Here is a 26,679-nt window from a genome sequence, read left to right on the forward strand (position 1 = left end):
GTCTAGAAATCCCGAAAAACGATGGACGTAATTTTTGAATCTTCCCTTACATAAACCATAAATGAAACAATTTTCATTATTTTTGAATTTTATGGCAACCAAGTGAGTGAGAGCTTTTTAGCGTGAACCGAGCACTTTTGACGTTTGCGGAACGACTGCGGCGGTCGAAACCACCGCAACCCCGTTGGATTTTTTCTATTTTACCGCAATATTTACTTTATTCACTAAATTCAACCATGCGCCACACCACTTCATCACTGAATTTATGCATACCTTTGCCGAATACATATCTATCTTGTTCAGAAGTGCGGGCGGAAGGAAAATCAAACAAACAAGGACCAAAATTCACAACAAACCGATATTTTTATTATGTGATTAGCAATTATTTTTTTCCTTGGTGAACATTAACTTATATTTTAATAGAAAATGTTATCAAAATGTGTGCTCGTGACTTCGCTGTGCAGTCTCCTGCTGGTCATGTACGGGCTGCTCATTACCATTACCAAAATAGAGGAAAACCGGTGTAAGCTAACGTACATGTACGAGTATCCGCAGTTTGTGGTAAGTAGATTTCGTATAAAAGCTTCTCAAATGGGAATAATTACCGTACAACCTTTTTCCGCAGAGAATCGGTTTCGCCGAAAACGACCAATTTCCGGCGTACGGGCTGTACGCGTACTCGGAAGGTCAGCTGGCGCAAAATGCACGCAACATGCTGTTCAGGGGTGCTCCGGTAATTTTCATTCCGGGCAATGCCGGTTCGCACAAGCAAGCCCGTTCGCTGGCTTCGGTTGCCCTCCGGAAGGGCATCGACAACGGGCTGCGGTATCATCTGGATTATTTTACCGGTATGTATTTACACTGTCGTCTGGAACATCGTCTTGAAGCTTTCCTCTCAGGTTTCTCGGGTAATAATCACCCGGGACAAGTGGCCCACTTTTCTGGACCCATCTCGATTCCTTTAGCTGCGATACTATCTATACCAGCTCCTTTGTTGTTGTTGAGCTGGTGGATGACTTGCTTAGCTGCACTGACGTAGACGTTTACTCCGATATCTTGGTCTCCGCACTATTACGGTGCTCATCGAAGTATGGCTTCCACCTTTCAATCACTACAAGTCCGTTCGTGAGGAGGCTCCCTCACTCCGGTCTTTATCGTTGCTCATTTCGTCACGCGGCACGAAGCCGTTGCGGGATGCGTTGAGCTAACTTCTAGTAGTGTTTCTTAATAATGGCACTGCAATTCCATTTCCTCGCACTCCGCTTCTTCTAGGCGGCTTGTTTTCTCCCAAAAGAGGTCTGCTGTTTCCGTTTCTGTTTGTATCGTTCCACGTCCTGCGGGGTTCCTTGCTGCAGCACTTCTTTTCGTTGAACCATTCGTTCCGTCGCCTGCGTTTGAGGTTGATTTGAGTTTTTGTACAGAGTTAGATACTGTACGTGCCTAATTCTATACGAAAATTCAAATTTATCCGTTTGAAATTGACTTAGTTATAGCGGCAAGTGCCGAAAATAGGTACACCTACCCAAATGGTACAAAACCCTATTCAATAGCGCTCTCGGCTGAGTTTTATATGACTGCTTTTACTGTTCTACAGCAGTTCTCTAGAGGGACATATTGAGCTCGATTGTGCTACTTTTCGCCGAATGCCGGTTCCCCGAATGTCGTTTCCCCGAACGCCAGTTCCCAGAAAGGCCCGTTTCCCCGAAAGTCAGTTCCCCGAATGACCCGTTTCCCCGAAAAGACTTTATAATACTTTCTTGTTCGAAATGATCACTTGCCACAAAATGCTGGTGTCCTGGGAACTAGGTTATTCAAAAAGATAACCTACCTACCATATTTATGCAGGTCGTTGTAATCAATTCGCTTCTAGAAAGAACGAGTAGCAAGGGAAAGAAGGAGTCATGTTACCATTCTTCATTCAGCAGAATTTCAGCAGGTATGAGGAACAATAAAACTTGAAAGAACCGCCTATAAAATAAAGAAGGGTGTGATTCGGGGAAATGGGTCATTCGGGGAAAAGTACCATTCGGGGAAACGGCATTCGGGGAATCGGTGTTCGGGGAAACGATATTCGGGGAACCGACATTCGGGGAAAAGTAGCACAACCCCATTGAGCTCACCCTGTTTGGCAGCACTGCCTCAAGATTCTGCGCGTATGCTAAGTGACTTTGTTCGCATATGCATTTACCTAGGTAATTGCTTTCAAATTGTTTCAAACGCTTATAAGTTTCCACATGCTTTATAGTACATTAAATTAATTAATCATTTAAAAGTCTATAGACAATCTCACTAGTTTAATCACTCATTACAGTTGACCTTAACGAGCAATACTCCGGACTGTATGGTGGCGTGTTAAATTACCAGGTAGATTTTGTACGTCTATGCATTCAACGCGTTTTAAGCTCATATAAGTCAATTCCTGGAGGGCCTACCACCGTGATATTGGTTGGCCATTCGATGGTGAGTTATGCTTTTTCTCCATAAATGAAGAACCTAAAAGATATGGTTGGTTTGTTTCATGTCCAAATTTAGGGAGGAAAAATTGCACAGGCTGTGGCAACTTCTCCGGGGATGGCACCACTAATCAATTCGATCGTTGCCATATCTTCGCCAATGGACGTCCCGGTGCTTTCTCTGGATCACTATCTGCAGAACTTTTACAACTCTGTTAACACCGAGTGGAAGCAGAACCGAACGGTTTGCTCGTCGCCTGGCAAAGCTGCACGACTTAAAGTCGAAGATGACTACTGCCTGGCTCCGGAAGGAGGTTCAAGACCGTTGGATCACATCCTGCTGGTAACCGTGGGGGGAGGAATTCGCGATACCATGGTTCACGATAGCCTAACCAATTCGATATTTGGGGACGTTCACGCAATGGTAAGTGCTGTGTTTCTGACTTACTTACTTTATTACTTGGTGGGCTACAGTTCACAGCATTGAATCTACGCCAAATGAAAGATGTTCCTTCACTGAACCCGTTTCTCTCAGGTCCTCTTAGATCGCAAACAGTCATCGTGTGCGCGATCTGCCACGGACTCACTTGAATTTCCATCCATCCAGCACTTGATTTTCCTTCCAGCATTGCACGAATTAGCCTAATCAGTTTCTTCAGAACACCAGGTTCTACCATGATCAGCCATGAAGTAATACACCGGAGCAAATTAAAACGGGTGTAGTACTCTTTTGGAACATTCAAATACCGTCAAGTATCTTGGAGTTTATCTTGACAGCAAACTAAATTGGAATTTACATCTTGAGCATGTACCGTCAGTGTACCAGTAGCCGCTCATGACCCAATAGCCGCTCACTGTTGCAAAAATCAAGTTTACACGCATAAATACACTTTTTTCGGTGCTGATATTCTTGGACAATATAAATTAGACGAGAGCAAAGCCATTTTAAGCAATATTTACCGGATAACATAAATTTTAAAAACAAAACAATGAAATTTTTTGAGCGGCTATTGGGCCCAAAAAAGCTGTAGCTAATTTCATGTGTTCCAATAACCGCTCACGCAAAAAAAAAAACCCGATTTAATCCACCTATGGTGAACAGAACCCTTCTTACACTTATTAAAATTATTGTTGTATTATTTGTATTTAACATATTTGTTTTGTGGAATTGACCAAAAGTTCTAGAAAATATTGTGGATTTGGCATCTAGTGGATTGGTTTCCAAAATAGCATCATGGACCATGGACTAAACTACCAGAAATGCCGACACTTCCTAGAGTCTTGTATGGAATATTTAAATAAAAAAATAGCTTACATATTCTAGAATTTTGTATCTTTTATTAACTGCTAAAAGATCTTGAATCGATTAACAAATCGGTAAGAAAATCAGCGAGATACACTTTGTCTAAATCAGTCAATTAAATTAGCTCCGAAGTACTTGGTATTCATGGTTATGGTGCAAAAACGACAAAAATGATATATCTATTAAGTTAATCAGTTTTGGCATTAGCTAGTTATTTTGGTTCTTCAAAGCTTTCATTTAACATATTGTTAGTTTTCATAGAATTCCTGTGTATTTGAAATTTGTTATTTATAATTTTGTTGAAAACAATATCCTGCTAGAATACACTTTGTATGAGGTCAACATCATTTATTGAAAAATAATTTCCCATAGACTGGTCAAAATCAAATGCAAGAGAACAAGTGAATATAAAAAAAAAAGGATTTATTGAAATACTCTTCGTAAGATATTTCAGTAATCAAATGTCGAATCGAAATAAAATTTCAGGGCCTTATACAAGCATATTGTAGCTTTCATTTGGTGCTTAGAGAACCCAAATCGGTTGACAGACGGCTGAGATATTTATTATGGTATCCTTGGTCAGAAATCTCTCAAAAAGTTAACCTGTATTACTCCCAAGTACTCTTTGAAAGATATCTCGGTAACCAAATGTCCAATCCTAATGAAATTGTATAGGGTTCTACTAGAATGTTGTAGCTTTTATTTGGTGCCAGGATAACCGAAATCGGTTGACAGACGGCTAAGATATTTATTATGATACTTTTTGTCAAAAATCTCAAAAGGTTTAGTTGTATAAATCCGAAGTACTCTTCGAAAGATATCTCTGTAACCAAATGTCCAATCGAAATAAAATTTCTGGGCGATCTACTAGGATGCTGTAGCTTTCATTTGGTGCCAAGAGAACCCAAATCGATTGATAAACGGTCGAAATATTTATTATGATACACTTGGTCAAAAATCTTAAAAAGTTTAGAAGTATGACTCATAAGTACTCTTCGAGAGATATCTCGGTAACCAAACGTCCAATCGAAAAATAATTCAATAGCGTTCTACTAGGATGTAGTAGCTTTCATTTGCTTCCAAGAGAACTCAAATCGGTCAACAGACGGCTGAGAACCGTGAGTGACATTTTTTTGTAACATACATACACACACACATACACACACACATACACACACACGCACATACAGACATTTGCTCAATTCGTCGAGCTGAGTTGATTGGTATATGTGACTCGGCCCTGCGGGCCTCGGATCGAAAGTCGGTTTTCCAAGCAGTATTTATACCCTTCTTATGGGTGTAAGAAGGGTAAAAAGGCTTTTCCTACATACATTTCGTGATATTTTTGCTACTGTTTATTAAGCTCAAATATTACAAAGAGATAGTAGCTTTTATATATTTGATGCAATTGCATTCTCATGCCGAGCTCCTTGAGAAACCAAATTTGATCATAAAAAAAGGCTTTTCCTACATACATTCCGTGATATTTTTGCTACTGTTTATTAAGCTCAAATATTACAAAGAGATAGTAGTTTTATGTATTTGATGCAATTGCATTTTCATGTAGAGCTAACTTGGGAAACCAGATTTGGTCATAAAAAAGGCTTTTCCTACATACATTCCGTGATATTTTTGCTACTGTTTATTGAGCTCAAATATTACAAAGAGATAATAGCTTTTATGTATTTGATGCAGTTGCATTTTCATGTAGAGCTAACTTGAGAAACCAGATTTGGTCATAAAAAAGGCTTTTCCTACATACATTCCGTGATATTTTTGCTACTGTTTATTAAGCTCAAATATTACAAAGAGATAGTAGCTTTTATATATTTGATACAATTGCATTCTCATGCAGAGCTCCTTGAGAAACCAAATTTGATCATAAAAAAAGGCTTTTCCTACATACATTCCGTGATATTTTTGCTACTGTTTATTAAGCTCAAATATTACAAAGAGATAGTAGCTTTTATATATTTGATGCAATTGCATTCTCATGCAGAGCTCCTTGAGAAACCAAATTTGATCATAAAAAAAGGCTTTTCCTACATACATTCCGTGATATTTTTGCTACTGTTTATTAAGCTCAAATATTACAAAGAGATAGTAACTTTTATACATTTGATGCAATTGCATTTTCATGCAGAGCTCCTTGAGAAACCAAATTTGATCATAAAAAAAGGCTTTTCCTACATACATTCCGTGATATTTTTGCTACTGTTTATTGAGCTCAAATATTACAAAGAGATAATAGCTTTTATGTATTTGATGCAGTTGCATTTTCATGTAGAGCTAACTTGAGAAACCAGATTTGGTCATAAAAAAAGGCTTATCCTACATACATTTCGTGATATTTTTGCTACTGTTTATTAAGCTCAAATATTACAAAGAGATAGTAGCTTTTATATATTTGATGCAATTGAATTCTCATGCAGAGCTCCTTGAGAAACCAAATTTGATCATAAAAAAGGCTTTTCCTACATACATTCCGTGATATTTTTGCTACTGTTTATTAAGCTCAAATATTACAAAGAGATAGTAGCTTTTATATATTTGATGCAATTGCATTTTCATGCAGAGCTCCTTGAGAAACCAAATTTGATCATAAAAAAAGGCTTTTCCTACATACATTCCGTGATATTTTTGCTACTGTTTATTAAGCTCAAATATTACAAAGAGATAGTAGCTTTTATGTATTTGATGCAATTGCATTTTCATGCAGAGCTCCTTGAGAAACCAAATTTGATCATAAAAAAAAAGGCTTTTCCTACATACATTCCGTGATATTTTTGCTACTGTTTATTAAGCTCAAATATTACAAAGAGATAGTAGCTTTTATATATTTGATGCAATTGCATTTTCATGCAGAGCTCCTTGAGAAACCAAATTTGATCATAAAAAAGGCTTTTCCTACATACATTCCGTGATATTTTTGCTACTGTTTATTAAGCTCAAATATTACAAAGAGATAGTAGCTTTTATGTATTTGTTGCAATTGCATTTTCATGCAGAGCTCCTTGAGAAACCAAATATGATCATAAAAAATCTGTTGACAAACGTCTGAGAAATGTATTATGATACATTTTATCAAAAATCTCTCAAAAGCGTAAATTTCATTACTCCTTAGTACTCGTGGAAAGATATCTCGGAAACAAAATGTCCAAACGGCATGAAATTTAATAGCATACTACTTGGATGCTGTAGCTTTCATTTGATGCTGAGAGAACTCAAATCGATTGCACACGGCTGATTCATTTATTATGAAGCATTTTGTCAAAGACCTCTTAAAAAGTTAAGTTGTATTACTCCAAAGTACTCCCCGAAAGATATCTCGGTTACAAAATGTCCAATCGGAATGAAATTCAAAAGCGTTCTTCTAGGGTGCAGTAGCTTTCGTTTCGGGCCTTAAGAACCCGAATCGGTTGATAGACGGCTGAGAAATTTATGGTGATACACTTTGTCAAAAATATCTAAAATAATTAAGTTGTACTACTCCCTAGCACTCTTTGAAAGATATCTCGGTAACCGAACGTCCAATCAAAAAAAAAATCAATAGCGTTCTACTAGGATGTAGTAGCTTTCGTTTGGGGCCTTAAGAACCCAAATCGGTTGATAGACGGCTGAGAAATTTATGGTGATACACTTTGTCAAAAATATCTAAAATAATTAAGTTGTACTACTCCCTAGCACTCTTTGAAAGATATCTCGGTAACCGAACGTCCAATCAAAATAAAATTCAATAGCGTTCTACTAGGATGTAGTAGCTTTCATTTGCTTCCAAGAGAACTCAAATCGGTCAACAGATGGCTGAGAACCGTGAGTGACATTTTTTTGTAACATACATACACACACACATACACACACACACACATACACACACACGCACATACAGACATTTGCTCAATTCGTCGAGCTGAGTTGATTGGTATATGTGACTCGGCCCTGCGGGCCTCGGATCGAAAGTCGGTTTTCCAAGCGGTATTTATACCCTTCTTATGGGTGTAAGAAGGGTAAAAAAGGCTTTTCCTACATACATTCCGTGATATTTTTGCTACTGTTTATTAAGCTCAAATATTACAAAGAGATAGTAACTTTTATACATTTGATGCAATTGCATTTTCATGCAGAGCTCCTTGAGAAACCAAATTTGATCATAAAAAAGGCTTTTCCTACATACATTCCGTGATATTTTTGCTACTGTTTATTGAGCTCAAATATTACAAAGAGATAATAGCTTTTATGTATTTGATGCAGTTGCATTTTCATGTAGAGCTAACTTGAGAAACCAGATTTGGTCATAACAAAAGGCTTATCCTACATACATTTCGTGATATTTTTGCTACTGTTTATTAAGCTCAAATATTACAAAGAGATAGTAGCTTTTATATATTTGATGCAATTGCATTCTCATGCAGAGCTCCTTGAGAAACCAAATTTGATCATAAAAAAGGCTTTTCCTACATACATTCCGTGATATTTTTGCTACTGTTTATTAAGCTCAAATATTACAAAGAGATAGTAGCTTTTATATATTTGATGCAATTGCATTTTCATGCAGAGCTCCTTGAGAAACCAAATTTGATCATAAAAAAAGGCTTTTCCTACATACATTCCGTGATATTTTTGCTACTGTTTATTAAGCTCAAATATTACAAAGAGATAGTAGCTTTTATGTATTTGTTGCAATTGCATTTTCATGCAGAGCTCCTTGAGAAACCAAATATGATCATAAAAAATCTGTTGACAAACGTCTGAGAAATGTATTATGATACATTTTATCAAAAATCTCTCAAAAGCGTAAATTTCATTACTCCTTAGTACTCGTGGAAAGATATCTCGGAAACAAAATGTCCAAACGGCATGAAATTTAATAGCATACTACTTGGATGCTGTAGCTTTCATTTGATGCTGAGAGAACTCAAATCGATTGCACACGGCTGATTCATTTATTATGAAGCATTTTGTCAAAGACCTCTTAAAAAGTTAAGTTGTATTACTCCAAAGTACTCCCCGAAAGATATCTCGGTTACAAAATGTCCAATCGGAATGAAATTCAAAAGCGTTCTTCTAGGGTGCAGTAGCTTTCGTTTCGGGCCTTAAGAACCCGAATCGGTTGATAGACGGCTGAGAAATTTATGGTGATACACTTTGTCAAAAATATCTAAAATAATTAAGTTGTACTACTCCCTAGCACTCTTTGAAAGATATCTCGGTAACCGAACGTCCAATCAAAAAAAAAATCAATAGCGTTCTACTAGGATGTAGTAGCTTTCGTTTGGGGCCTTAAGAACCCAAATCGGTTGATAGACGGCTGAGAAATTTATGGTGATACACTTTGTCAAAAATATCTAAAATAATTAAGTTGTACTACTCCCTAGCACTCTTTGAAAGATATCTCGGTAACCGAACGTCCAATCAAAATAAAATTCAATAGCGTTCTACTAGGATGTAGTAGCTTTCATTTGCTTCCAAGAGAACTCAAATCGGTCAACAGATGGCTGAGAACCGTGAGTGACATTTTTTTGTAACATACATACACACACACATACACACACACACATACACACACACACGCACATACAGACATTTGCTCAATTCGTCGAGCTGAGTTGATTGGTATATGTGACTCGGCCCTGCGGGCCTCGGATCGAAAGTCGGTTTTCCAAGCGGTATTTATACCCTTCTTATGGGTGTAAGAAGGGTAAAAATACGTCAAAATCGTGAAATCTGCCGATTTTAGTACACAGTGTGTTTAATCCCTATTATACACTCCTACGGAACAGGAAAAAATAATTGTAAAAACATAGAGCTGCAAAAATAATGCACTTTTCCGCAAAAGTCTAATTAAAAGATGGCATAAATTTGTTCGTGAGCGGAATTAGGACCACTTTGGTCTCACACCAAATGTAATAAAATCATACTTTTATGAAAAGTTTTATATAAGTCTTGATTTGTATCTGATTGCACTTAGATTGAACTAACATAAAATGGAAAAACATTACAAATTGGCTTAACAGTCATTCAACAGATGATGTTTTTCTGCGAAACTGGCCTTAGTACCCTGATGGTAATTGGTAAAGCTACAAGTGCTCTATGGATCAGTAAAAAGACTTTTGGTAAAAAGTGGGGATTGAAACCGAATATGATCCATTGGATTTATTCGGCAATTGTGAGACCCAGAGTTACCTATGCGCCACTGGTCTGGTGGCCTAAAACAAATGAAAGATTAGCACAGAAGAAACTGAAAAAACTTCAAAGATTAGCTACTCTTTCAATTACTGGTGCAATGCGAAGTACACCGTCTAAAGCGCTTGACACTTTACTTCACCTACTTCCGCTGCATCAATTTGTTCAATCAGAAGCTGCAAAGAGTGCATTGAAGCTCAAAAGAACTACACAACTCTTTGATGGTGACCTGAGAGGGCATCTTAGTATTCTGAAAACAATTAGTATCGGCTCTCTCATCGTAAATAATAGTGATTGGATGAGCAAAGATACAATTTTGAACGCTCTTTTGAAGTGATTAATCCAGGGCGAAACCTGTGGACAAATGGTGGCCCAGAACTACACCCAGGATCAATCGTATTTTACACTGATGGTTCAAAATTGAACGATCAAGTAGGGGCAGGCGTAACTGGCCCCGGGATTAACATATCAATTCCTATGGGCAAGTGGCCTACAGTTTTTCAAGCTGAAGTCCAGGCGATTTTGGAATGCAGTAATATTTGCTTACGCAGAAACTACAGACATTCAACAATTTGCATGATGTCTGATAGCCAAGCAGCTCTAAATGCTTTGAAATCAGCAATATGTTCTTCTAAACTTGTATGGGAGTGTATTCAGTCACTTCAACAGTTAGCTTGCCGTAATCAGGTGAAGCTATTTTGGGTTCCAGGGCACTGTGGAATTGAAGGAAATGAACAAGCCGATATGTTAGCAAGACTTGGATCGTCACATCAATTCATAGGGCCTGAACCATTTTGTGGTGTGTCTGGTTGTTTTCTCAGAATGGAGTTTAAAGCATGGGAACATGAGAAAATAAAATCCAACTGGGAAAACACCACTATTGCGAGGCAGTCGAAACGTTTCATAAAGCCGGACGTTTCAAGTACTCGTAAAATTCTAGAACTTTCTAAAAAAGATCTTAGTTCTTTTACTGGCCTTCTAACAGGTCATTGTCCGAGCCGGTATCATCTGAAGCTAATTGGAAAACTTCAAGATGATGTATGTCGCTTTTGCGGCATAGATACAGAAAACTCGGAGCATTTGTTGTGCCGTTGCCCGGCAATTGCAGCTAAAAGAATTAGGTTCTTCGACAAGGGGCTGATAGAACCCCTTGATGTCTGGAGAACAAACCCCATTGCGGTAGTACAGTTCATCCGAACTGTGGCACCGTGTTGGGATCATGCTTACAGTCAAGGTTTGATTATTGCTAACTCCAATGGTGATAAGTCAACTTGACATAGCTAAACTAAACTGGGGCATTTGTCACAATAGGGCACCGCATTGTTTTGATTTTGCATGGGATTTTGACGTTTCTTGGCCTTGTTGTTTACAAAGTTTCTATAAGAGTGAAAGAGAAGGAAAGAATTTCATGCAGTGCCCTATAGATTTAAAAACAGGTCGCAGTGACTTATATACCCAACAAGGAATAAAAAAAAATAAAATAAAAAAAACGGGTGTGGTAAGATGAAACAGCGGGTTAACATGACGTTATTTAATTATAACAATTTGGATGTCACAACACAAAGTTTTTGAATCAAACAATCTTTTGGCAAGGCATAATTTTTCATATTGCATTGAAATGGCGACAAATATATTTAAAGGTTCAATCTGCAAAAGAGAGGCTCTCTTTGTTCCGATTCTCTTTAAATCATTACGATATCGCAGTGGACATTTTGACTATTTGTGATGTGTAGATCGGAAAAGGATTGTTTAATCTACCTTCCGACGCAAAAAGTAAATCAAAGTTTATAAATACAAGCACGTTATAACTTAAAGAGAGCCTCTCATCTGCGCTTAGGACCTATAGAAATGTTTGGTCTGAAATCCTTTTCAAAACAACACGTGTTTCATCTTACCCCATGCCACCCGTTCCAACTTGCTCCAGTGTATCTAACGTTTTCTTCATTCAACAATGTTTCGGATAATTCTCTTTACCTGGTAGCATAGTTCCAATTGTCAGCAAGTTACCTTGACGGTCATTGCACATTTTTTTATTAGACCATTGATAGTTTCGGAAAGTTTCCGCATATCATATTGTACCAGCTCAGTAATTCCGTTTTCTTTGTGTTGTTTCCCAATCCTTATAGACGTACAATGTACCGAACGTGTGGCTGTCCGTGGATCACCAGTGTGCGGTATGGTGCCTGCAGTTCGTACTTGTGATGAACCGGTTCCTGTACAGTCTCTTGGATATCAATAATAAACGTGTAGCAAATAAGTTCATCGATGATAAGGAAATAAGACTTAAAAATGCGCTGTTCTATTTTAAGGTTCGTTTGAGTGATAAAAAGCTATAAGAAAATACTACTAATGATTCCCACCTTTACAGAATATAAAATCCACAGAGTCAGCTGACAAGTTGGTGAAAAACGATGTCATGTACGAGGATTGGATTGAAGATATTCGGAGGAACTTTCAGATGACTTTTGAAACGGGTCTGAGCCGGACGCGCGTTCAAATGATACCGCTTAATTTTAATCCTCTGTACCGGGTAGGTATATTTATTAAGTTCCTACTGCTTCTTGAATTTGGATTTACTATATTCCGTCAACAAATCACGAACAACCGTGAAATATGTCATGTATGTGAGTCAACGTTCAACTCTCATAACTTCCAAAAATAGCTGAGCTCTCATTGCGAGTGGAATGTGTATGGAATAATAGTAGTTATGGGAAAACTACATTTTTGCATTTTGCTTGTAACCAGTGGTAGTAAAGTGTAGCCTATGATGTATAGAAAAACTGTGTCGAAAACCGCAAAGCGATCCGACACTTGCGGAAAAAAAATATTCCCTATAGACCAGCTGCGAATGTTTTACATTTAACATGTACCGTAACATCACCTGATTCTAATAACATTGTTCGGATCCTAATTCCGTTCACCCCATTTGTTTTTCATGATGTGCACGGAATGAGAAACCAAAAAAAGTGAATTTGGTGATGTTACGGAAGTAATTTGGCATTCCTGGACTATCGCCCTCAACGACAAAAGTCGAGTGAGCGTCCAACATTCTGTCAATTGATGGGGATTTTGAGTGCTACGTCACCATCAGCGAAACCACACAGCGTGTGTAGAATTGTATAGATCTGTGTAACCAAGAACAAGCTGCATCTACTCGGTTCCGTTCTGATGGACGTCTTCAACGTCTAGTCCCTGTTTATGGGCAGTTTCTCTTGCCACGTGTTCAGCAAGCAGCAACAGAAAAGCGAAAGTGAAGTTAGAGCTTAAAGTGTTTTTTGGGAGAAGGCTTAGAATCTGGTTATGAATCGAATAAGCGGTGTGGAGCAAAACGATTTTTTGAACCACGCTAGTGCTCATACTTTTGCAGTGTTGCCAAATATGCTCGTTTTTTTTGTGATTTCGTGTTGTATTTACAAAAGCTTTCATGTAATTTAGATGTTTACAATAGAAATGACATGTGTGGCAACACTTCCGTCTACAACACTGTTGACATAGATAAAATGTCAATTAAAATGAAAATTAAAATTAAAATCGAGTGTAGAATTAGCATTTAAGTTAAAATACACATTAATAAAAATAAATAAATGAAAATCACAGGAGATAAATTTTATATTTTAACAATGTATCCTTATCTTTTGCAATATACGTATTTTTCATTGCGAACTATCAAACTAACAATGACTAACAATTATCGGGTCATTTTTTTTAGATAGGACCATAAACAAGAAAAGATCAACAACAAGATTGATATAGAAGAAGATGTGTATTGTTTTTATCGTGCTTATACATCTTGCAACACACATGATGCGATATGACCTGTACATTGTTTGACTTGAAGGTTAGGTTTCATGGTATAATAATGAAAAAAAAAATGGTAAATTGGCGACACTGCCATTTTTTGACTACATTATCTATATATATAAAAATGCAGTGGCATACGTGGGACCGCGCATAACTTGCGAACGGAAGGTCCAATTTTGGTCGTCTTAGTTTTGTTCTGTTAGTTTTCACCCAAGGAAGGTTTATGAGGCAAAAAACATGTAAATATTGAGAGTTTTTGAAAATCGATCTTCCATACATTTTGTGATCGGGGACTTGGTCTTGGATAGAAACTTGAAACGCCAAAAAACGCAGTAGGCAAAACAAAGTTTGCCGGGTACAGCTAGTTTTCTATAAATCTTAATCAAAGTCAAATAAAAACACCTTAACATCGTATCGAAAAATATTTCTTCGCGAAATGTATAAAAGGTGTTATATGATTTTATATGAAAAAAATCAACATCTTTATTTTAAAACACTGTATCTCAGGAACGGCGCAAATTACTTTGGGGAGTTTAGCTTTTTCCATCGGAAAATGTCTAATAAACACGATAGAATCAAATTTTTTAAAATTTTGAGAAAAATCGGTTTTGAGTTTTAAAATTTAAAAATATCGTATCTGGCAACACTGTATTGCAAAAATAATATTTTTTTCTGGATTTCCTGAATAATTTTCTTTAAAAAAGTCGAAGGTCGGAAATGTGTATGTGCAATAGTTTCAATGATAAAAATAAAAGAAAGCGAGGATAATTATCATATCGGCCAAAACGAGGGGTGTTGCCACGGGTCGAGGGGTGATCCGATCGGCACCTCAATTTGGATTTTTCCTTTTTTCATCTAAACAAATGTTTCAGCCAAATTTCTTTCAAATTCGTGATGGTCATCTGCAAGCGGTCGGTCACTTTGCGGCGCGGAATGACCCGTATACGATTAGTTTTCCTATTGGGTAGGACGGGGCAAGATGGCCACCCGGGGCAAGATAAGCACACCTCTGTTTTACTACTTTTATGATGAATTTTGTCCAAACAACTTCATAATCCGTTAGAATAAAGTTTATCCTTTTTGTTGAACCTGATAAAAGGTATCGCATAACGAACGAATTGAAAAATATCGTCAAATTAGTCAATAGCATGGATTTTTTGCATTTTCTTATAAGAAATCATCAGAATAAAATAAGGTTTTTATGCTAGAATCACAGACAAACAGACGTAACACCTTGAACGATTTTTATGGAAATCCATCGCTCAGTTCACACTACCATCACCTGGTGGAAAAGTTGCACGAATCACTGTGTTGTGCAATATCGTCGATAGAAGGCGCTAGTGTGAAACGTCAAACGCATAGAAAAACGATGCGCGCGCCTCTGGTTGTGAAAGCCACAACTATGAAAATTTAAAATGATCGTTAAAAGCGTGGTCGATGGAAATTTCGCAAGTGTTACGTCTGTTTGTCTGTGCTAGAATCATTTTATTCCACACTGAGGCAAAAATTTCTTAAGAAATTCATTACAGCGGTCTTATGAAAAATCTCATAAGAATGTTCTTATGAAACGTTGATCCCGAAAGCCAAACTTTTTATTGCACTCCAACCGTTCCAACTTTCGAAGCGTCAATGGGCGCGTGAGTAAAGCACGCGTTCTCCGATCTCGACGTCTCTGGTTCGATTCCAGGTTGCGATTTTGTTTTATATTGTGCAAAAATATTTCATAAGATGTCTTATGAAAACGATATCATAAGAATTCCTTATGGAAATCAAAACATTTTCTTATGTCGAAATTTCATAAGACAAAATTATGCCCTTCATAAGATCAGTTTTCTCAGTGCATAATTTTGATTATCAGCGAACATTACTAGCTTACTGCAAAGCTTTTCAACTTGCATTAGGAAATATTTTCTTAAAACAAACGTTAAAATTTATTCAATTTTAGTTATTTCTCTATATAGTGGAGCAAGATGTTTCAATTACACTGATGAGCACGGGAACGCAACGCAACTAATCACACAAAATTGTACACAGATAATTTGGACGCTAACAGGGATTGAAATAGCTATGTTTTAAAAAATCGATCATGTTTACCCAGTAGAATGTGCAACACCATGAAAATCAAAAGCCCTCATTACAGTGGATTATCACTAATACACTTACTATTTATTTTAGTATATGAAAGCAGAAGTTGTTAATTTAGACACTGAGAACTGGATCCTGGGTTGTGCTGCAACTGAGATGGGTCGAGACATGCGTTATTGGTGAGATTGAAAGCCTCAACCAACTTTCCTTTCACTACCAAACTCACATCTGAAACTATATTCAAAATTTCCAGTTCCGCTGCAACGCCATTGTATAACTACAGCAGCGTTCTGCCACCGACAGAAAATAAGCGCCAGTTCGCCCAAATAAATCTTCACGACATCAAAGTCCAGAACCCATCCTGGACACATTTGTTGCTGAAATTCCCCAAAACCAACGAGGCGTTCAAGTTTACCGTAGATATCAACAACTATGACGATCGAGTACTGGACGTTCAAATGCCAAAGTGGTACTCATTTGGCCAATCGCAACTACTCGACGACACTGCATTGGGCGCCTCTTTCTATAAACTACGTGTTCTTGGTAAGTTGGGAAGAGATTGTTAGCCGAATCAGTTTCATCGGAAAACCATGGGTGTCTTTACTTTTTCGCGATGATCGTATCGTATTTGTTCACGAATATTTTTGTTTCCCATAGGTATGGAAAGCAGTTATCAAACGTTGGCAATCAATGTCGACGTACGGTCATGTAATGTTGATAATCCATTTGTCGTTGCAAACATAAGTGTACCATGGACCGAAGGGTTTACGAAGTATTCGTACTATTAGTAAGTAAGATTTTTAGCTTAGAGTTTTTCAGCCCGTGACATGTTTTTTTCTAACGATTTTTAGTAAAAAGAATCACAGCGTTATTTACGTATACGCTCCTTACGATAAACCAAGCGGTTTCAATTCCACTATCGATCCCGTTGCGATTGATTTGCATTTGAATCCCAGTTGTCGGTATTCGTTAAGGTAAGTTTATTCGTTAAGATTATTTTTTCAAGTCACCTTTTTCATCTTGGAAATATTTCGGCTACTTTCAGTTATTCTCAGTCACTTAGCGTAATGATGGCACGGGTTGTGCAACAGTTTGGCCAGTGGGTTCCAGCCCACTGTGTTGCCATTTTGCTTCTGGCACTCAAACACCAAGTGTCGGTTACACCCGACAATGAAGACTTCAAGTGCGGAAAGCTACACACAGCATTGAGTAGAAGTACCCCATTTTTTATCGTAACAGGTAATTCACTTGACTGAACGCTAGGAGTCATGTTACAAGAAGCTTTATATAACCTATATTTCAGCATCACGTGTGTTCACCAAAATGGTTATGATGTTTAAGGTTCTACCGCAGCCCGAGCAGTACGAATTCTCTATACTGATATCCGTCATAATTCACGGGGCATCATTGTCCCTTCTCTTGATGTCGACAGCTGCTGCGTGGGCAGCTATAGTATTTTGTGGAAATTTTGTTCATAAAATTTTGCTCAAGTAATGACATCGAGCGGAAATCGATGCAGAACATTTGTAATGTTCCAATATTTTCAGAATTGTGTGTCTGCCAATACCGGCGTTGTCGTCGACAATCGTGTCATGCATTCACAAGTTCCCCATGGTAATTGGAGGAATCCTGATGTCCATTGCACTGGCATCCTGTGGTAGCGCTGCGTTGATATGTGCGTGCATTGTGTACTTTATAATCGTGAGGATAATCTTCGACATGATTCCCCAGGAATATTTCATTTTCATCTATTTTTTTCTTTGTTCTAGCTTACAAAGATGTACGAAAGTTATCTAGAGCATTTCGTGTTGAAAACGGCGCAGCGTATTGCGCTGAAACTTTTTGGAATCAATATCCGCTGTAGAGGAGATCAAAAAGAGAAACCACCGAAGACCAAAGGTACGGGATTCATAATGCGTTCAAACTGCTAGGAAGCGTTATCTATCCCTTTTTTACTGTTACAGATGAAACCACTGAGCCCAATCCTGGCAATCAATCTCCCGAGGCTGCCGTTCAACGGCAAGAGTACGACAATGTGCATACCGGATTAATTGACATAAATTTCCATTTGCCACTGTTCTTGCTGCTGATCGTGATATCTCTTCTAAATTTTCCGAGTTTCTTAACGTGGGCCAAACATTACACGTATGTAGTCTGATCTCCTTGAAGAGAATTCGTTAAATACCTATGCATTTTTGTTGTATAATTTCAGTTTATCACCGTCGTTGAAACCGGATGCTTCACTCATTCCTTCCGTTATCATAATTGGCAGTCTATCAGTACTTTGGCAGATGAACGTACCAAGAAACATGTAAGTACCGTGACCGCGCCTAATTCCAATCAGCTCCTAATTCCGTTCACACGAATCAAAACACGGAGTATTTGCCGAAATTGTCGCAAATCTTTAGCAAATTGATTTTTGTAATTTTCAATAAGTATGTCCACGCCAGAATATAATCAAAAAGTTAAAGGGTTTCTTGTGTATTGATGTGAAAATACATTAAATGCCATTAATTATCCAATCGGCCGCCATTCTACTTTTTTTCTTTTGCGGACCTGTGAATTGCATCAATTTATACATTTAATGTATTTTCATTGAAATATTAACAAAATCAATCAAAATAGCACCAAAGGAGAACAATAAAGGACATATTTTTATAAATTTAACATCAAATCAACTTTTCGAAGAAGACTCCTGATGCTAGAAATGAAAAAGGCACATGACCGGAATTAGGATACTACAGGTTGTACTTGCTCCTAATTTCAATCACCATATAAATCCAAAGGAAACTATGAAAAAATTTGCAGTACAATCGATACAACCAACTCCAGCATCAGTCAAGGCTCCCAGAGTCTGAATCATATCATTTATTGGTAACCCCAGCTAGCAAGCATAAATTGTGATGTCGTAGGTTTAAAATTTATAGATGACGTCAAACCCGACATAAACCTATCATTGACCTGTTTTTATTTTGGTCTCCAAACCCAACATAGACCCAACAGTTATGCGATGTGGGCCCAACATTGGTCCAACATTCGATAAAATTTGACCCGACTTTGACGCGACATTCGACACTGTTTCAGTCTGGTGGAATTTTGTAGTTTTCCCAGAAAGCTCTCAAAAACGCAACAACATTAAAACAATCCAATGTTATTACTTCAAATTATTATAGAACTAACATGTTTTGATAAGTAAATAAATGTATTTCGACATATAAAATATAAATATAACTATAACAACCTATGATAATATGATTATTTTGTCAACTTGATAATTACTTGGAGTGACCGGAATTAGGAACACAAGTGAACGGAATTAGGATCATACTGATTGGAATAAGGAACAACAACTTGTTCTAAATAGCGGCCATTTTCAAAAAAAGTGGAGTGCTTGCAACCTTGATTATATTTTTCTAGCAGTATAGAGACATAATGTAACAGCGTTGCACAATTACAGTCACTAAATGGAGACCATGTATTTTCTACAGCTATTAGACTTAGTTCATCGCCTTAAGTGAACGGAATTAGGTACAGTCACGGTACCCATTTCTTGCACATGATTGTGCAGTTCTATCTAAATGAGCTTGAGCTTGATTGACCGCCCGTGGATGCTACTCCAGTATCGCCAGACTAGCTACACTCATACAAGGAACCAATAAGTTATCTGCCGGGAACTAAGCAGGCATCTTCAGTGTGTGAATGTTGGTGATCTTCTATTTTCGGGCGACAATGGCGCCTGCTACGTCAGGTTGCAGGTCAAGGTGGGGAAGAGGAAGGAAGTGATGATTGTAATCATTTGTATCCACATCAGACCGAATATACCTCTGCGTTTGCACATATTCATGCGGATGTCGGAGTGTTGATAAGGTATGGTTGGCAATGGGTTCACACATTGCACAGTGGATTTTTTTCTAAGAAAATGTCGTAAAATTGAATATCTCTGGACGCCGCTGGAATATCGTCGATCTTTTTTCGTTAAAATGAAGATTTTTTCATGGGCAATTTGATGATAGGGTATTCGTTCACAGCACGCGATTATTTCTTGCAGTTTTGGTCAACTAAAGGTGATTTTACCCTATTTTTAGTGCAATGTAGATGTTCATACGTCTATAACTTGGGATTCCGTTGAGATAAATTTAATCTTTTTTTGTTAAAATGAAGGTATTTTCAGGGGCAGATGAATGAATATCTTATTTTCCACTAAAAATAGGGTAAAACAACCTTTATTTGACCAAAACTGCAAGAAATAATCGCGTGCTGTGAACAAATGTCCTAACAACAAACTGCCCATGAAAATACCTTCATTTTATCGAAAAAAGATTGAATTTATCTCAACGGAATCCAGAGTTCTAGACGTATGAATATCTACTTTCCACTAAAAATAGGGTAAAACTACCTTTATTTGACCAAAACTGCAAGAAATAATCGCGTGCTATGAACGAATGTCCTAACAACAAACTGCCCATGAAAATACCTTCATTTTATCGAAAAAAGATTAAATTTATCTCAACGGAATCCACACACTAAGATTCAGATGTTCCAGCTCAGTAATTTTTTCACTGAGTTCAGTATTTTTTTCCATCTTTTTACTGAGTTTTCAACAGCAGATTTATTTCGGTACACTCGGTAATCGTATTTACCGTTCACCAGTAACGATATTTACCGTGCTTCAGTAACTTTTGACAGTTTGTGAGCTGAGCTCGGTAACTCATTTACAGAATATCCGCAAAATAAATAACCGAGCGTACCGAGTTAAATCTGCTGTTGAGAACTCAGTAAAAAGATGGGAAAAATACCGAGCTGATCTTAGTGTGCAGAGTTATAGACGTATGAATATCTACTTTCCACTAAAAATAGGGTAAAACTACCTTTATTTGACCAAAACTGCAAGAAATAATAGCGGGCTGTGAACGAATATCCTATCAACGAACTGCCCATGAAAGTACCTTTGTTTTAACGAAAAAAGATTGAATTTATCTCAACGGAATTCAGAGTTATAGTCGTATGAATATCGTCTTTCCACTAAAAATAGGGTAAAACTACCTTTATTTGACCAAAACTGCAAGAAATAATCGCGTGCTGTGAACGAATGTCCTAACTACAGACTGCCCCTGAAAATACCTTCATTTTATCGAAAAAAGATTAGATTTATCTCAACGAAATCCAGAGTTATAGACGTATAAATATCTACTTTCCACTAAAAATAGGGTAAAACTACCTTTATTTGACCAAAACTGCAAGAAATAATCGCGTGCTGTGAACGAATGTCCTAACAACAGACTGCCTCTGAAAGTACCTTCATTTTATCGTAAAAAAATTGAATTTATCTCAACGGAATCTAGAGTTATAGACGTATAAATATCTACTTTCCACTAAAAATAGGGTAAAACTACCTTTATTTGGCCAAAACTGCAAGAAATAATAGCGGGCTGTAAACGAATATCCTACCAACAGACTGCCCCTGGAAATACCTTCATTTTAACAAAAAAAGATTAAATTTATCTCAACGGAATCCCAAGTTATAGACGTATGAATTTCTACATTGCACTAAAAATAGGGTAAAATCACCTTTATTTGACCAAAACTGCAAGAAATAATCACGTGCTGCGAACGAATACCCTACCATCTAATTGCCCATAAAAAAATCTTCATTTTAACGAAAGAAGATCGACGATATTCCAGCGGCGTCCAGAGATATTCAATTTTACGCCATTTTCTTAGAAAAAAATCCACTGTGCATTGGTGCGTGGATGCCAGGCGTAAGGTGATAGATTAGTGTATTTATTATACTAAAAATATTGCGCCACAGGTCGATTGATTGCATAGCTCGTAGGCGTTATATGATAGATTGGTACTGTGCAAGGAAAGTTGAAAGGAAGGGCTTTTTCAACCCGTTTTTCTTCTAGCGATGACTAGTAACTTATGATTATACATGAATTGTATATGTAGAGAAGAGAAAAAGAGATAGAAAGATACAAAGTAGGAGGAAAGGGATGGGCCAGGGGATGAACCCAGGACCTTCTGCATATGTATCAGAAGCGGTAGCCACTAGACCACCAAGCCCGGTCCCCATTTGTGCTGTTTTATCTAAATGTATCATTTACTTGAAAAGCTTTTCCCTGTCTATAACGAGTTATAGCGTTAACGTTAGCTTGGTTACTTGGTGATGAACTAGCCATCTGCGCTAAAAATCACCCTAATAAAACTTGGTTACGGTGTATTGGATACTAATAACATTAATGTTCCTTTTGGTAATTTTGTCCAGGCTGATCCAGGTAACGATAGTGTAATCTAGAACATTAATATCAAACGCATGAATATCTTCGCCACGTCCATTTTATATTGTGGCATGTTGTAGGGACAGGAAATGTTTTAAAGAGAGGTCTGCGACTCAGCGACGTGTACTATTTATTAACTGTTGAATTGTTGTGGCTTTCTCAGTCTAAGAGCATTGAAACGGCTAGTTTGGCATAGCCCGACGTTTCGGTCCCGTGTATTGGACCTTTTTCAAGGGATAAGCAGTTGAAAAAGGTCCAATACACGGGACCGAAACGTCGGGCTATGCCAAACTAGCCGTTTCAATGCTCTTAGACTGAGAAAGCCACAACAATTCAACATTTCCTCCCAGTCGTATACCTCCTCCAAATCCTATTTATTAACGTAATGTTTTCTAATGTTTAACATCAGAAGTACGTCGAACCTTGATGTTGATGTATACATCGAAATTAAATTATTTCTCATGGCATACTTGTATTCTTCGTACATGTTTCAAGGTTTGCTCCTCGAACACTCCTCAAGTGCGATATGATCGAGGATATGATGTCTTGAGCTTGATTGACATTGATTGACATCATTGCTGTTGACAGTCCTCTCTTCAGTTTTCAGTTATCATCTATAAATACCGTCATCTAAAAATATAGATTTTAATTGTTGTGGCTAGACTGCACAACAATTTTCTCGAAACTGAAAAATTATTGCACTTTACCGGTCTCGCAGTTTAAAACCATTGCGCTAAACGTTTAAGGTTTTTGGTTTTGTAGATATATCTATAACATTTTCGCTGAGGTTTTACAGCAAATAGTTGAAAATAAGGTAGTTCATAATCTCTATCGTATTCTTTCACATTCCAGATCGGGCTACAAACTTCTATCCGGATTTCTGTACATTGCTGCGGTGGTGTGTATCATTTATTGCCAAATTTCACTCTATAGGTTAAACTTTATAATTGCACTTACGTTCGTTGTTATCACAATACATCAACTAGTCGGCCTAAAAATGAAAAATGAGTAAAGAAAAGCCTCGACGATTCTAGACACTACCTATACAATCTACTTAGCCAAAAACATATAAATCAAGTCGACAGTATTGCAAGCAATGCATCAGAACAATTTCAATTTTTTACTGTATCAGTTATCAACATGGCAAAGAACATCACGAAGAAAAAAAGCTCTTGAGAAAGCTTGATTTTATGTTTAAGTGCCATAAAGTCCTACTTTTCTTCATTCATACATTATGCGAATTATTTCGAATGCATATTGAATGTAAGTTTCGTGTGTAGTTTAATTGAAAGTGAATACTGTAAAAGGTGTAGCATTGAGAATGTAGCACTGAAAGTGTGGAAGGTAAACAATTTAGAAATGCTACATTGACGAGAAATGGTAGGGTAAGAAATCAAACTTTGAACTAGTCAAATTGTAATCTTAATTTGAACCATTTCAAAGTTCATTAAAACGACGTACTTTTTTTACAAATATTGTCCCGAAAAAGTTGTTAAACAGCTTTCCGTAATATAACCTGATAACATGGACTTTAAAAGCATTGAAAAAAGCGTTTTTGTCATGGACAACAGGCAATTGAAAAATCACTGTGATTTCACCCATTTCCCCCCAGAGAAAGCACATGTTCGGTGCACTCGTACAGCTCATGCATTATATCACACGCAATATGTGAACACGTCAAATGAAAGCTTATTTAGCGTAGAATCGACCAACCGAATTATATTCCGCATTATTTGTCATAAAATTATCAAATTTAAGTAATTCTTACTCGGAGAATGTTATCTTAAGTTGAACCATTTGTAATCTAAATTTGAACTAGTAAACGGGGGCGAGCTTCTAGTGTTGGCCTGCAGACTGCGCTAGTGGTTGTTTTGTTTACTCTTGGGGGATGAAAAATTCCAAAATTTGTTTCCAAGTTCCTGAAGAGTTTAGAACATTCTTAGTTGAAATTCCACTGGCTAATGAAAAATAGTTAGGGTAATTGATCCGATCATGGAGGAGTTAAGCGCTGGGTTCATGTTTAAACCACAATTGTATCGCCCCAAGCAAACTTTTTACATGGATTGAATTGAAAATAATAAAATCCATCCTTAATCTTCGGGAAAATAACGAAATATTGCCACTTTGATGTTGTTATGAGCATTTTATTCGTTTTTATCTGAAAGAACATTGTGTTCCTAATGTTGCGGTATGTGTTCCTAATGTTGCGGTATTTTGTTCCTATTGTTGCGGTATCCCATTGAAATCATATGGGATACCGCAACATTAGGAACACTACCGCAACAATAGGAACACAGCAGCAAACACATTTAGGAAAATATTTTTTAAAAATAGGTTTTTGGGCAAATCTTAAGCAAACAAATGGTGCAATCTCATAATTTAAGCACCATACATCTATTAAAAATACCTTTTGGTAACATTTCAGTCGAAAAAGTGCTCAATTGCCATTACCGCAACAATAGGTACTACCACAACGATGGGAACAATTACCCTATGGGAATTAGCAGATCCATGTGTTTTTCTATTGTTCAGCACGAAATTGGCTGTTGTGGGAGATGCTCGAGCTGCTGCCGCCAGTAGTTCAAATTAAGATTAAAATTGGTTCAAATTATTATTACGATGGTTCAAATTATGATTAAAATCATTGTTGACGAATAATCGAATTTTTCAATTAAATTCGGTGCAAATACAAACTTTTTACCACTTAACAGAAAGCTTATACCCGTGGCTTTCATGTACATAAGATTTTGCCGTAGTAAATAATTTCCATGTGGGTGAAAAAATCACTCAAAATTTGCGCTACTTCGGAAAGCCGCAATTTGGTTCAACTTTTGATTACCTACCCTAAGATCGGAAAAAGCTTAAGGCAGATATAACTTTAGTTTATAAGCAGGGATGGGAACACTCACTTGCAGAGAGTTACACTCACTTGATGTTTTCTCAGCTCAGAAGCGTGCAATCAAGAAATGATGTATGGACGACTTTTGCCTTGTGGTTTGGTCTAAAAGTTTGCCGAGTAGAGTAGAGATCGCACACGCGTATCAAAGTCGTGACAGAGCTGTGAAAGCGACTCTCCACGAGGTGAGTGTAATTTACATTCACCTCGTGGAGAGTTGCCTTCGTAGCTCCTTCACGGCTTCGGTATGCGTGTGCAACCTCTACTCTATTCGGCAAACTTTTAGACCAAACCACAAGGCAAAAGTCGTCCATACATCATTTCTTGATTGCACGCTTCTGAGCTGAGAAAACATCAAGTGAGTGTAACTCTCTGCAAGTGAGTGTAACTCTCTGCAAGTGAGTGTTCCCATCCTTGTTTATAAGTTGTTCAGGTATCAGAAGGCCGGCTCCAGAGGCACGTTATCCTCCATTTGGGACATTTGTGCATATGTTGTTTTTTTGGTAAAATTATGTTTGTAACAAGAAAACAAATTTCACACAAAAGTCTATATTTTTGCTGTTCAAAGATTATTTTTTTTATAAATTGGGTGGCAAAAGCTATTACCAAATCAACAAAATAAAGGAACTAGAAATTTTCTTCACGTTCTTAAGTTTTATATTTTCCTAATATGATCTAAAGTGTTTATCAAGGTATGAAGTAAGCTAAATTTCGATGTATGTTTCGATAGGAAAAAACGATTAATGCTATCTCTTTTTACAGTATTTATTCACACTGTTTCTAATTTACTAGTTCAAGTCCATCCTTTATTGAAAAATGGTGTCGTTGACCAATTCCATGCAAAATAAAACAAAATTTTGTTTATCCAAAGATAACAAGCGGAAAGCTATGAATCAACGCCATGTGTCCAAAGACTGACTGTTTGGCAGTAAACTATGATCGCGGTTTTAAACAAAAAGCAACAATTGTTGATTCACCTATACTAATTTTAAAATATGGCCAAAACAATAACATATGCCTAAGTGCTGAAAATTTCATTTCATCATATCTAAATTCAACCACCTACAGCTCATTTTAGAAGCTAAACCTGAGAATATGGTAAATTAAAAACTTGTGCGGCTAGACCAGTTCGGCAAGAAAGTCACGGAAAACCCACTGTTTTTCGAATATTTAAGGTAAATGTCACGGATTACCTTTGAAAAATGCCAAATGATATTCACTGTGAATATCATTGGCATTTTTCGAAGGAAGTCCGCGACATTCACCTTAAATATTTGAAAAATGGCGGTTTTTCCGTGACTTTCTTGCAGAACTGGTCTAGCCACACAAGTTTTTCATATACCATATGCTCAGGTGCAGCTTCTAAAATGAGCTGTAGGTGATTGAATTTAGATATGACGAAATGAATTTTTCAGCAATAGGCCGTCTCTTATTTTGCAAAAACTGGAAATTAGGACCCTACCTGAAGGGCCGAAAATCTGCTCATAATTACGATACATATATCTACTTGCTTGTGAGGTCCATACTTAACTCAGAAGAAAAGCGAGCGATCACTTCTGCAGACCGTTAAACATCAGGCCATATAAAGATCTCAATTGAACTACTTATGCTATGTTCCAGTCAAAAAATAGGTTAGAGAAATTGCACCAAGGAAAACATTTGTTTTATGTTAAAAAGCGA

The 26,679-nt window shown here is 37.2% G+C and overlaps 1 protein-coding gene across 2 annotated transcripts; it reads left to right on the forward strand.

Moving 5' to 3' along the window:
- Nucleotides 1-226: 226 nt before the first annotated feature.
- On the forward strand, nt 227-26,679 carry LOC109431452 (GPI inositol-deacylase). 2 transcript variants are annotated; one of them, XR_009996251.1, is made up of 18 exons: nt 227-561; nt 626-848; nt 2,312-2,460; nt 2,533-2,877; nt 12,066-12,248; nt 12,308-12,469; nt 15,916-16,004; nt 16,079-16,368; nt 16,483-16,612; nt 16,677-16,799; nt 16,871-17,064; nt 17,129-17,315; nt 17,373-17,526; nt 17,595-17,724; nt 17,790-17,970; nt 18,038-18,136; nt 22,956-23,488; nt 24,953-26,679. XR_009996251.1 is itself a non-coding variant. In XM_062845741.1 (17 exons), the coding sequence occupies exons 1-17, from the start codon at nt 427-429 to the stop codon at nt 23,113-23,115; spliced, it is 2,934 nt and encodes a 977-aa protein (XP_062701725.1). In that variant the 5' UTR covers nt 227-426; the 3' UTR covers nt 23,116-26,679. The 2 variants fall into 2 exon arrangements, 1 of the variants encoding a protein (XP_062701725.1); XM_062845741.1 differs by having other exon boundaries at nt 22,956-26,679.

This window comes from Aedes albopictus, chromosome 1, assembly GCF_035046485.1.
Source record: "Aedes albopictus strain Foshan chromosome 1, AalbF5, whole genome shotgun sequence".
In the NCBI taxonomy this organism is placed as follows: domain Eukaryota; kingdom Metazoa; phylum Arthropoda; class Insecta; order Diptera; family Culicidae; genus Aedes; species Aedes albopictus.